We start from the raw sequence: 14,254 nt of genomic DNA on the forward strand, positions 1-14,254 counted from the left end.
TTACTCTTGAGTCATGTTTTGAAGGCTAGCTGAGTAGCTATAAAATCTAAGGATTGTGTTTTTGTTGGCTTTTGTAAAATGAAAGCTGAGATTCTGGAGAATCATTGAATCAATGTGGGAAAATTATGCAACCACATAAACATGTTTTACAAGGGTCTCTGAAAAGTGTCACTATAAAGCCAACATATATAAGAAATATGTTTTCCTTTTCCCTAAACAATGTTGACTCTCCAGGACTACTATATCTTGTGCAAGTTCTCTTCTGTGCCATATTGCACAAAACGTTTATGTTGGAGTCTTTTTTAGAAAAATGAAACTCCTTTTGTAGTCTGGATGTCTTACACTCTCGCTTCCTGTTCAAGGTGTGGTTGGGGATGAATGTGCAAGGGTGAGGCTACGTTCAAATCTTGGGAAAATCTCCACAGGATCACAAAGTTGTTTGCCCTTGTATGCCCCAAATTGCCATAAGATAATTGTGTTCCAGAGTTTCCATTGCCTCCATGGAATTAGTTGGTAAAAATGAGTACCAATTTGTACATACCATACCATCTAGTATGTACCAAATTATGTACAAGTAGTGACACAGGGAATAATGATTTGAATGTTAGACTATAACTCTGGAGACCAGGGTTTAATTCCTGCTCAGCCATGTAGACCCACTGGGTGACCTTGGGCAAGTCACATGCTCTCAGCATCAGAGAAGGCAATGGCAAACCTCCTCAGAACAAATCTTGGCAAGAAGACCCCATGATAGGTTTGCCTTAGCGTCACCATAAGTCAGAAACTACTTGAAGGCACACAACACTCACACAGTGACACCATACCATCAGCCTCCAAATTACTTCCCTGCTGGTTTCATGTAGATGTTAAAAAGCAAGACCAGCGCTTGGGGGGTAGGATAGAAACCTGAGGCACTGCCATGGAATAGAAGCACCAACTTCTGGATGTGTCCTTGTAGAAAGCCATCATAACAAAATGCCTTACCATGGTCAGGCATCCCAAAGGATATCATGATTCTAGGTATGGTGGTAGCATTTGTCTTCAAGTTATTTCCAATTTATGGTGACCTTAAGGTGAAACTGTCACAAGGTTTTCTTGGCATGTTTCTTCAGAAGGGGTTTGCCATTGTCATGCTCTGAGGCTAAGAGATTGCGACTTGCCCAAGGTCACCCAGTGGGGTTTCGTGGCCAAGTGAGGATTAGAATCCTGACCTCCCAGAATCATAGTCCAACGCTCATATAACTACACCACACTGATTCTGCATCATAATTCATAGTACTGAAAAACACTGATAACTCTAGGAGAAAAAACAGGGTTACATTCCCTGTCTTTTCCATGGCATAAGGACAAGCAAGTTGGGCAAACAAAGTAGGCCAGAATTCAGATAGGAGTGGATTCATTAATCAATTAGACTACTTGGCAGTAAACCACCACCTTCTGCTACTCTGGAGTAACTGGTAATGTGGCACTTTTATATGTAACAGGTTCCACCAAAGTCTCACAAGATAATGCTACACATGGCTTTTAAACTACAATTAGATCAGGAAAAAACGGTTTGGCAATAATTACACAACACCTTTGACTTATAGCTGGTCTGTCACCAACCCATAGTTGCTGCATCCCTTTGCATCCATAGGGTAAACCCGTCAATGACCTTGCAATCACACAAGTCCCCAGATGCAAAACATCACTGCTGGGGCAGTTGTGATATTGGCAATCAGGTGATGTTGGTATTCCTTCCTGTCCCCTGTCTCTCTCACTGTTCCCAAGCAGCCTGATTTCCTTTATTATTTTTTCCTATTTTTTTCTTTTTAAAAAAAAAATTAACTTGCAGTAGCAGAGCTCTAAAACTGAGTGACAAAAGTGGGGGGAAATAAAATAAAAATAACCAAAAGACATACTGGATAGGACATAGGGCAGAGAGGCTGGGTTAAGGGAGAGTGAGGGAGAGAATGTGGTGGGAGCCTCAGTTCCAGTTATGCAGTTACTAAGATGTGCAGTGATGGCGGCTTGGAAAGCAGTACATTTGCTTTTTTTTTAAAGATGTGGAAATGTTCTTATTTTGTTGCAGCACACTAACATGGCTACCCCTTTGAAAATTCTTCAGGATGGTACACTAGATGAGGGGAGAAATTTGCTCAGAATCAAGGGATTCTATATTTTTGAAATAAGGATTTTACCACCAACAGGGGGTATTGTTAAGTACAGTGGGAACTACATCTTCCTTAGAGAAATATTCATCACCTCTGTGTTCCAGATGGTAAGCCAAGTCCTGGCAGAGTGATATGCAGGAATGGCATGGATCCAAAGAGCAGGTGGTGGGTCTCAAGCTGCTGAGTGATTTGTGCACAACATCAGACTGCACAAGCTGAAATATATCCAAAACAACATGACAAAATGAGTCCTAGCTGCATCCATATCTGAGACGTCAAAACAATGATATCTAAGTCAGAACAAATACAAGTGATTTTTGTCTGCAAAATGTGATGCAGATTGGTCACAGTAAAATTTCAGAGGTTCCATGTGATCCTACAGGCCTTTCATGGCTGAAGATACAGTATTGACAGATATTTCTTTGCCATCATCACTACTGCAGTGTAGCACCCTAAGGCAGGGTCTTACCTGTTTGCAAACATACTTATCACGAGGGGGTTTTGCCACTTGCTTTTAATTGCTGACATAGCCATTTTATAGCCCTCAGTTCCTCCAAATCATAAAATACTGATACAGCTTTATGATTGGATCAAGGGCATTTGGGAGCAATTGTATGAACATCCCAAATCATTTCTGAACCACAGTCAAGACTTGAGCTAAACTGCTAGGTAAAAGTGCAAGAAACTCTACCAGAGACTTCAGGAAACCATCTGGATCCATCAGCATCCAAAGGTGCATTGTTGCAAGTGCATGATTACAAAGATACAGTGGGCCAAGTGGATCCGTTCGGGACCCTCCACATATGGGAAAACCATAGGACCTCAGGTCCCACTGATTTCAATGGTGGCACGCTCCTATGCACGCCATTTTGTCCCCCTGGGCTTGCCGCCCGCATGAGCTCAAGCCTGCATATGGGGTGGGACGACTGTATTTCTAATTCCTTCTGCCCACAGAATGTTGCTTCTAGACTAATCTGGTACAGAAACCTCAAGTCCAGTATATCTCCTGCCATTTGTGATGGGCTAGATATTAATTGAGATATATCCAGGGTTGTCATGTTGCTGTTATGTGCTTTCAAGTTGGCTTTTGATTTATAGCGACCTTGTCTTGGCAAGATTTATTCAGAAAAAGTCTGCCATTCCCTTTCTCTAAGGCTGAAGAGTGTGTCTTGTCCAAGGTCACCCAATATGTATCTCAGTGGAGATTCACTCCCTGGATTCCCAGAATCCTAGTCCAGTACTCAAACCACTACTCTGTATTGGTTTCCTCTGGTTGTAATAGCAGCTGTGAAATCCTAACCTCTCCCAGACAAGATATCATGGTGCCAAAGCCTTAGTGTTCTCAACATCATTTCAGTCAAGTCAGGCAAGGAGCAATATACTGGACAATACATTAACACAGTGGTTCTCAAACATTGGGTAGGATCGGGGGGGGGGGGCAGTAAGAATTGGTCAAGGGGGGTGTAAGACTTAGAGGCCCTGATTTTTCCCCTCTTCCTCCTCCTCCTCCTCTTACCTAACTTTTTAATGTGTAAAATTTGCACATGTGTTGAGTTAAATATTGAATTTGTTTAAATAAAACTGTTCTAATTTCTTCAATGTTATTTCCTTATAAAATGTTAAAATACATGAATGTGTGAATGAAAATATGCACACTGAATAAACAAAGTATTCATATACTACATCAAGGGGGGGCACTATATCTGCATGTAGATGTAAAGGGGGAGGGGTCCCAAGGGTAAAACGTGTAAGTACCATGCATTAACAGAATTACTGTCCTGTCTTAAATCCTCAGTGCCTTATCCAGAATTCAACACTAGCTGATTTCTGAATAATATTTCTCAGCAGAAGGATGAAATTCTTATAGGCCACTCTAATATAACCCTTCACCAAGCCTGTTGCCTTGCCTGTGTACCAAGTGTACACATCTGAGATTTATACCCTTTTTGTGTAGCCAGGTTTTAGTGATACATACTAGGCCATCCCATTGAATTTAGTCTTAGTGCCTTCTTCACCCTCGATGCCTTGCCTGGTAACCAAGGCAAGCATTTGAGATGTACAGTTCTCCCCTCCCATTTTCACGAACTTTGAGTCTACAGTCTCGGTCCTTCACAAACCAGCAAGCAGGGAGGGTTAAGATGGTGTGTGTGCTCATGGTGCACAGCCATTCATGTCAATGGGGTGCTTGAATATGTGTGAATTTCCATTTTCGCAGGGGGGGTTCAGAACGGATCCCCCGCAAAAGTGGAGGGACGACTGTATACCCTTTTCCTTTGTACAGCCAGTTTTCAGTTATACATACTAGGTCATATCAGTGGATTAAGTCTTAGATCATCACCTGTTTACTACCTTGATATTCAACACTAGCACTGATAAGGCTAGAAGTTAAACTGCCAGAGTTTTGAGACAGAGTAGAATTAGGGACAACACAAAGATGCTAGGGACAACACAAAGATGCTAGGCCTATCTTACTTTCACTCAGTTTTCACCATCATAGCAAACGCTGCAGGGATTGCACTTTGGTAATGACATTTTTTTATGCAAAGTGTAAACACACACACATTGCAACATCTGTTTACCTATACCATACTTTGAATCTGAAATTGTTAGGTAAATAGCAGTGAGGCTTTAGAATTTTTAGGGCTGGTGCAATAAGGTAACAAATGTTGATACACTGAAAGGGCAGAAACTATAAGTGGAATCCAAGCAGGCTCTCTCCCACTTTTTCTTTTCAAAAAGGACTGAATGAGATTATTCCTTTGATATCTGAAATTGATTGAATGTCCAAAACAAAGGAGTCTCTGTCTGTGGAGAAAAATCCAGTTCCACTATTGTTTTAAGTTATCATATCCATCATTTTGAAAGAAAATATCAACAGGTGCTTGTATCTCCATCTGCATCTAACAGGTTTCATGTTTCCTTCTTGATACGCAATACTTCTGAAGTATATATTTATGAAATTCTAGTAGTTTATTAGAAGCTACTAGATTATTCAAAGCAGCTGCCACTGTAGCCTCCTTCCCTACCCTCAGCACCATGGAATTGCCTCAATATAAAGTAGATTTTCTAGCCAGATTTGAATCCTAGTACATCTCTCCAGAAATGTAACCAGTGTCTAACTTGAAATTCAGTGTATCTTATCCATAAGATTTAGCAATTTCCATTCTCATGAGCTGCCCCTAATATGATCCTCCCTCTATCAGCAAAGGGTGAAGAGGAGCCCTTTAGCATGATCATAATGGAGCAGGGCAGATGAGAGTCTGGGCTGGTCATGAGAAAAGTATCCTGCTTTTCTGCTATTCATGTAATTGTGCTACCAGAAATCTAGATAGCAATGCTTATGGTGAGACTTTGCAATCCTGCAAGCATCCACAAGCATGTATCTTCTATCTTAGCTTGTGAGAAGTGGTCAGGGGAGTGGTCATATTGCCAACAACGACAGCTGTAGATTATTTTCCCTTTGATAATAAAAGCAGAAAACATAACAATTTTCAGTGGTTTGGAGCACTAAATAAACTGTACAGTATTCAGTTGTTTTATTCACCTTCTGTGAGTAGATGTTTCTTGGGTGATAGTTTTCAGCCAGTATTAAATGGAGTTGTAGTCTTTTTGGAAGTACCACTTTGCAAATTGTTGGTGTTCCTTGATCCACCCATTGCTTTTAGAGTTCCAGGTGACACCTATGTAGCAAGAGTGCATTTCATCACATTTGATCCATGAGCCAGATGCAATCTGTCATACATAGAGATAGTGTGGTAATAGTTTTCCACAATTTTGGTATCATCCTTTTTGGATTACTGCAGTATTTTATATGCAAGGCTTTCTTTAAGAGCAATGAAAATGAGTGCAAAATAATGGAGCTTTGATTGGCTTTGCTTCTTTGAACTGTTTCTCACTTCTCACTAGTGTTTAAAAGAATTTTCACTGACTGCCAGTTCTGTCCTGGACACCATGAGTGCTCATACACCTCCAACATTATCAGACTGCCCACTAGTACCTGTCTATTTTCATAGTGGATGGTAGGCAATTTTGCATACTGTACTGATGTGCTACAGATATGATGTGGGGAAGCCCCTCTCTTTCCTATTTGATAACTGTTTTTTCCTGAACTGGTTTCCTTCCCTGTTAAAGTTCTAGCATACATTTGAAATACAATTTTTAGATTTTGTGCGGCAATTTAAATATGGAAGGCTTATTTGCACTTTTCTAGAATGATCTGAACAAAGCATCCTTGAAGCTGTGGCCATCAGGTTGGGGATTCTGTCTGCTAACAGAAAAAAGTCTGTTCCCAAAGGATAGGCACCCACTAAGAAAAACCAGAAGGATCCCTCCTCTAAGATACTCATTTAATGTCTGAATCAGAAAATGATTAAAGGAGTTTCCTGGTCTGAAAGAAATGCTTACCTACAGGTTCCTGTGCCTGGCTAGTTTTGTTTAAATGTTAATTTGGGCCTGCATTGTCAATTCAAGTTGTATTGCATATAATCTCACTCTGAGGATTTTTTTTTAAAGGGAAGCATTCTTTTCATAGATAGCAACAAAATCTAACTTCTATTAACAGCCAGCACAAAGGCCTGAAACTCAAACGTTAGTTATTGTCTGTGTAATTAACTGCAAGTGTGTCAAGCTTTTCTTTGAACCACACTTATTTTATAAATACATACCATTGGAGTTGCATCATATCAGATAAGAGTGCCATCTTGTGAGCTGTATGAACAGCTTTAGCTCCTATATATTACGTGGGGCTACCTCCTTATCAGTATGTTGCAACAGATGGTATGCATCACTTTAGAACAAATCATACTGCTTTTATTCTCTAGTAATATTATAGGCTGCATCCATAGTTTTACTCACTTAAAATGCCTAGAATGAAACATTCAGCTGGAAATAAATTAGCTATCACCCTCAGCCCTTCTGAGTTTATTCTTCAGGTATATTAGCGGAAGATTTGAAAATAATCTAGTCAATCCTCTTAAAGGGGCAAGATTGTTCACAAACAAGCCTTACAGTTTATAGGATGTTTGATTATAGTAATGACATGTAATACTAGAAAGCTGTAAAAACAATATGAAATATCACTTGATTAAAGTATGTATCTCTAATAAGTTTACATAAATGTCTTTTCTCCTCCCCCTCATGCCTTGTATTGCTTTTTTAAAGCAATTTTTCTGATGTTCTTGTGTCTTTGGATGTATGCACACTTCAGAATTAAAGCAGTTTGACATTACTTTAACTGCCATGAGTCTGTCCTATCTTGGGATGTGAGGTTTCGTGATGTATTCAGCCAGATTTGCCAGAAAACTGTGGTACCTCTGCAAACTGCAAATCCCAGAATTCTGTAGGGTAGAGTCATGGCAGTTAAAGTGGTGAAAAGCTATTTTATGTCTGCAGTGTGGATAGGCCCTATGTTGAACTAATGGACATGTAGTTGATGTGGCACTGTTTCAGTCTGAATACCTTGTTTCTGCTTCTCCAAATGATGTTTGAAAGATCTGCTTTTATTCAGAACAAGGCACAGTTTAAGGCGGGATACAGACGGGCAAAAAGGGGTGTGTTCATGACGTCATGAAGGTAGAGCCTTCAGACGGCCCTTACCTGAATGCCGCCATGAACACGCCACCCGCACGTCCCAAGCGGGAAGAAGCGGCATTAAAAAGGTGCTCCTTTTCCCCGCTTCTTTTCTGTATGATGCGCAGCTGCACAGCTCCGTCTGTAAGCTGCTGCACCGGTACGCCAGAATTGCTACGCTGCTAATTTAAGTTGCCCATTTAAAAGCTCCGTGTCTGCTGCGTCACATAATGAGTCGGGGTCCTGGAACATGCGCAGTTTGCAGTCAGGCTTTAATTGCAGCGTCAGCTGCCATGCAGGTGTGGAAGCTGCAGCACAGCTGCAGCGCATTTTAAGACTCTTAACCCTAACCCTAACCCTAACCCTAACCCTAACCCTAGAGCAACATGTACGCATGCGCTGCTAGAATCGGGGAAAGTTTGGAATTTAAAGTGAACCCCTACACACATTCCTGTGCCATTTTCACCTAACAATAAAAACCCCTAAAACTTTAACTATTTACTTATGTACAAGGGAGGTGATGGGGGATGGCAGGGGGACAGCGGTGGCAGTGGCGACAGCTGTGGCTGTGCATTGCAGATTCAGCAAGAGCGCGGGGACCAAAGGAGAGGAGGCATCCATGATGCTGGTGACATTGGCAACGTGCAAGCGGACAAGGATGCCAACACCAGCTGATCACCAGCTGGCAGGAGACCACTATTGTTCTTGGGCAGGGCGAGGGAAAAAGTTTTAAAGGGGCTTGGGCGCTTTAAATGTGCACATAAGCTTTCTGCCGCCGCTGCTGAGCACCGTAGCTGCGCATCCGCCAGCCGGCAAAAGAAAAAAAAGCCCCGTTTTTGGCCGCCCGTGAGGAAGCTGCCTCTCTCTTTGCAGCGTCCTCCGAGGCGGCGGTATGGAAACTGCGGGTCAGAAACGGCCCCAGGTGAGGCATCTTCACTGCCCCCCATGTGGAAGCCCCATCACCTGAGCCATGCCCCCGGGGCGGGCGGTCTGGAGGCTCCGTGTTCAGCAGAATACACCTCCAAGACGTCTTCCCCTGCCCGTCTGTATCCCGCCAAAATCATTTATTCACCTTTTAATTCCTGCCCATAATAATAAAGACCAAACTTGTTTTTAAAGTACTCAGTACCTCTCACTGGCTGGATTGTAATGGTTTTAGAACATTTCCCTATGTACATCTATAGCTGCCTGTGAACCTTCTGCCTTTATATAAAACTGAAGCATCTGCTTACTTACGTGGAAGTGGAGTAGCAGGCAGTATTATCTTGCCTATAAAATATTTCTGAACAAATCTGTATGCTATGATTCATTGCAGAACCACAGACTGGATTTCATATTGCTTTTAAAATGTTGGATGCAGATGGGAATGAACAAGTGGAAAAAAAGGAATTCTTTAAGGTATGGCCAGTATTTTTTTAAAAAAAAATCCTTTTCACTTCTTATTTTTGGAATTCCATCTCACTACCAAATGAAAGATGCAGCAGTTTCAAGAATAAATGTTCCTCATCTGCTTTATTCACAAAGATCATGTCCTTGCTAGAACAACCAAGGAAATTAAAACCATTTGCATTTTTTAAAGTTCTGTGTTAAGCTGAGAGCATTCACTTAACTTACCAGATAACATATTTTTGCATTTGGACACAGGTGGCAAAGAACATATGGCAAAACCTGCTCTTCCTTAATACTTTAGTATCACAAACTAAGGCAAAAAGTTTGTTTAATTTAAAGGTTCTCAGATTTTTATAGTGCTTTGTGTGTGTGTGTGTAATTGATGCATAATTTTGCACACACAAAACTACCAGAAGCCTCTATGAGTGAGAAGTTTCCATTTTAAAAATTCACATTTTAATATTTTTGATAATGATACCACAACATACACACTTGAGCTCAAAACAAAATATCTTCAGTTAGTTTGCATGTGATTTGTATTCTGCTCTTAAGACCATTGGGAGATATCAAACTGCTTCAATTTTACTGTGAAAGAAAAGAAGCAGAACAAATGTGCTTAATTAAACCTATCCAGGTCTAACAGGCTTACTCCTGGTAGCAGAAGGAAAATTTGTTCTCCAGGCTAGGATGCAAGTTGGATACATTTCACCTGACTTAGGCTACATCCACACTGCAAAGATAATCCAGTTTAATACCACTTTAACTGCCATGGTTCAATGCTATGGAATCTTGGGATTTGTAGTTTGTTGTGGCACCAGAGCTCTCTAACAGAGAATACTAAATAGCACACAAAACTACAAATTCCAGAATTCCATAGCATTGAGCCATGGCGGTTGAAGCAATGTCAGACTGGATTAATTCTGCAGTGCAGATGCGGCCTTGGTAAGGCATTCCTTGGACCACAAATCTCATTCAACCACACCAGGTAAGATGCTGTTTTGTTCAATCATAAATAGCAGTAGCTTTTCTGTAAGCACAATTCTAGCACATAGGAGGAACACAGGAAACAGTGTCCTAACCCAGCTTGCCTTTCCTAAACAAACAAATCAGGGATGGATAATTTTGATCTTGCTGAGTGCCCTGAGTTTCATTGTGTCCCACTCTATTAAAATGACACTTGGGAGAACCAGGTGCAGACTGTTTGGGGAAAATACTGCCACCTCTGTCCTAACCTGCCCAAATTATCATCTTATCACAGCATGAGGAAATGGAGATGAGGGCTAAGGAGGAGAAACTAGGAGGCTTTGTGAGCCTTGAACTTCATTATTCAGAAAGGAAAGTCATGTACTGCTTGTCTCCCAATGATAAACATACTTTTAAAAGCACTTCTTCTAAGCTGCTCTAAATGCTCTGCTTTCTGTCTCTATGCATGCTGTTGTCATCAATAATAAATTCCCTTGTTCTTTTATTTTTGCTGTCCATTTGAGGACTGGTGCTAACATCTCTGAGAGGTAGGTGAGCTTTGCCGCGTGCTATGCAAAATCTCTTATTAGACACACACAGTGATCTGTGAGTAATTGCAAATGTTTCAGAAAGGGAGATTGCTGCCAGGAGTCTGCTGAATAATTTGCTAGAGATTTAGAGTAAGCTGAAAATGGGTAAACTTGCCAGAGACCTTGTTCTGGATCTTAACTTGGACAGTACAATACAAAATTGCCAGGTCATAGTCTGATTTTTAGAAACATTTAAAATTGCCTTATTTCAGTACTGCCTACTGCAACTTGCAGCTGCTCTCCAGTTTCTCAGGTAAAAGCCCTCCCCGGATTGAGAACCTCTAACTCAGGGATGTGCAACTATGATCTTCCAGACTTTTATTTTAGTTTATTTTTTCATTTACATCTCCCATCAACACTATCCAGTGGAGACATATTGTGGAAGTTTCAGATCAAAGTCATCTGGAGGACCAGAGCTGTCTCCCCTCTGCTTTAACTAGAGATACCAGGAACTGAGTCTAAGATTTTATGCATGGGCAAAGCATAAAACCTGTCTGCACTGACCCTTGTAGATCAAGTCATCACATATGGGAGGAATGAGATGGAGATGGAAGGATGAGATGGAAAGAAAGGAGTGTGCCTCATACTGTGGCCATGAGATTATTTGGTGACCTGGTAGCAGAAGCATGTTTTGACCCAGCTATTCCTGTCTGGTCCCCTTAGTGTATTTCACTAGTTCAAACTAAACTTTGAGACAGACTTCATATTGTCTGCCTGTTCATGGAATTCCTTGATCCACATATTTGGTTATTTCTGAAATACTGTAGGGCTTTTGATTTAAAAAATCCAGAAGGCTCCTTGTACAATGGGTTCTCCCCCACTCCTCCCCTCCCCCCAAAAAATCTTGTTCATAAGGCCTCTTCAGAAAGGTGGTAGTCCTTCTGATCAGCATAGGCTGTTTATTGGTTTGCTACAATGGTACAGAGAGATTTGCCAACAATTTAGTGAAGAAATTTGAGGAAAATGGAAAGATTGGTTGCACAAGCAACCATGTCATGTAACTAACCATGTAACCGCTAAATCCAACAGTTAGTTATTCAGTTGGTATCCTGTATCAGAAGTAGTGAATGTAATGAATATAACCTTAGAGTTGATTCCCACCTCATATTCCACTTTCCACTTTAGGTAAGATGCTAAATTAATGTGAACCCCCATCATCATTCAATATGTGACCCTATATGTGGCTTTTCACTTGCAGTTCCTGTGCCAGGAATCTTACTGTTTGTAGGCACAAACCATGGCATGTGAATTCTATTTGTAGTCCCATATAGAGTTAAACCTATTATACACTAGAATACGAGTTATCAAGTTACTATTGATTGATTGAGGATACTCTAGCTGGGACTAACAATAGCATTTATGTCCTCGTACAGTTGCCCCATGTTGTAATCTATAGGTGGGTTTGCTCTTACATGGAAATGTTTTGTGTGTAGAGACTTTAATAATTATGAAATGGCTTTAAGAGAATATTCTAATTGTTTCAAATAATAATAATAATAAATTTATTTATACCCCGCCTCTCCAATGAAATTGAGGCGGTTTACAATGATATTAAAAACATAAAAATACAGTAAAATAGAATGCCCCATAACCCCATCCACCTACCATAACTAATTCAGATGTCTTAGGCAACTGCTTCTTCAGCTCTCCGATCTTTTCGTCAAAGAACACTCTGAAATGAAAAACAAGATGACAGTTTAATGATTGAAAAAAATGACTAATTTTTGTTTCAGCTTCAGAATATTATTGGAAAACAAGATGAATTTAAAGGGGTTTCAGGAGAGGAAGCACAAACTTTGGTAAGTCTCTGGAAAGCCCAGTGATTTTCTTCTAAGAAGCAGAGGCAATAATGTTTTATTTTCTTTCATACATTACTTCTTGCATAGCTTGCATGAGCAAGTGTGTAGTGGTTTGCGCATTGGACTATGACTCTGTAGACTAGAGTTCAAATCACCACTCAGGCATGGACATCACTAGGTGACTTTGGACAAGTTGCACTCAGTCTCAGACAAAGGCAATGACAAACCCATCTGAACAAACCTTGCCAGGAAAACCCCATGATAGGTTCACTTCAGGGTCACCACAAGTCAGGAATGATTTGAAGGCACACAACAACAACAGCATAGTTTATAGTGTTTATATCATCTCTGCTGCTTAATCAAATGACAGTGGCTAATCTTTAGACCTTGCTTTTGCATTTTCATTCCATAAATAATTCTAAATGATTTTTGTTCATGTCCTGGTTTTCAAGAGAGCCACACTAAATTTATTTATCTAATATGTAATCTTATTACTTTAGTATTCATAAGAATTTGAACAAACTCCCTTGGAGTGTAGTGGAGTCTCTTTGCTTAGAGGTCTTTAAACAGAGGCTGGATGGCCATCTGTCAGGGATGCTTTCATGGCAGGGGGTTGGACTGGATGGCCCTTGTGGTCTCTCCCAACTCTATGGTGTTTATCACACTATACTCTTATAGTGCTACTATTCCACTTTGACTGCTCTAGCTGCCTCCTGTTGCATTCTGGGATTGGCAGTTTTAAGGAGGGGTATTTAGAATTCTCAGGCAGAGAACTTCTCTGCCTGAGAATTCTAAATACCCCTCCTTAAAACTGCAAATCCCAGAATGCAACAGGAGGCAGCTAGAGGAGTCAAAGTGGAATAGTAGCACTTTAAGAGTATAGTGTGATAAACATCTTTGATTCTATGATTCTACTAGGCCAGCTTAAGGGTTATTTCTTTGATGGGTACACTGCAATACACTAAGGTTTCTTTCATACTTTCCAAATTAAAATTGATCCATCAGATACATTCTAAGAAATATTTAAGATGCTGGCTCAAACTATAGTGTCAAAATGTTTATTCCACCCCTTATCTGCATTCCTGAAATTCACATGTACTGTATACCACATAGATAAAACTGGACTCCTAGGAGTGTCTTTTATTTTAAATATTTTTTAAGTTACAAAGTGTTTGTATTTTTGAAATGTACTTTCACCATATAATCTCAAATCACTAACAGCATAATCCTATGCCTATATATTTAAAAATAGGTCCCATTGCATTTACTTGTTCCAACAAGTTTTCTCAGAATAGTATTTTTTTTTCTTCGCTGTTCTTTCCCCCTTGCTATTTTCATTTTAAGTGGAATATTATGATTTTATTTGGTATCATTTGTACATTTGGTATCATTTGTACATAACTTAGTCATATTCATGTGATAAATCGATATTTTAAAATATATTTAACTTTACATTAAATTAAGTTCAATGCCTTACTGCAGCATAAACACAATCAGAACCTGGAGTGCTGTTGGTACACTATACTACTGTAAGAACACCAGCATAGGCAATGATGACGAGAAGGGAAAGACTATTTGTGCCATGGCTGTGAAATATCACTTAGTCTTAAGTGGTGAAAGAAATACATAGAAATCTTCCACTCATGGTGGTTTTAGCCTTCTGAAGGAGTAAAATAACTGGGTTACCTGAAATACATGCTTTGTATTATATAGGTCTATCTTTTCTGATAGAAAAAAATAAACTGTGACATACAATACAGAATTGTTTGGTGGCTTATAGTGAAAAAGAAAC

At 40.1% G+C, this 14,254-nt stretch overlaps 1 protein-coding gene across 3 annotated transcripts in view; it reads left to right on the forward strand.

Annotated features, from left to right (window-relative positions):
* The window catches only part of LOC149319939 (calcium uptake protein 2, mitochondrial-like), a 117,145-nt gene that overhangs the window by 86,435 nt on the left and 16,456 nt on the right, over positions 1–14,254 (forward strand). For all 3 annotated transcript variants that reach the window (XM_089512620.1, XM_089512619.1, XM_089512621.1), the window contains 2 exons: positions 9,037–9,119; positions 12,397–12,462. In XM_089512620.1, the coding sequence (XP_089368746.1) occupies positions 9,037–9,119; positions 12,397–12,462 (149 nt within the window). The remainder of the gene's footprint in view (positions 1–9,036; positions 9,120–12,396; positions 12,463–14,254) is intronic.

The sequence above is a fragment of the Sceloporus occidentalis genome, unplaced genomic scaffold (assembly GCF_023333645.1).
Source record: "Sceloporus occidentalis isolate IW3139 unplaced genomic scaffold, rSceOcc1.0.p SCAF_2, whole genome shotgun sequence".
NCBI lineage: Eukaryota > Metazoa > Chordata > Lepidosauria > Squamata > Phrynosomatidae > Sceloporus > Sceloporus occidentalis.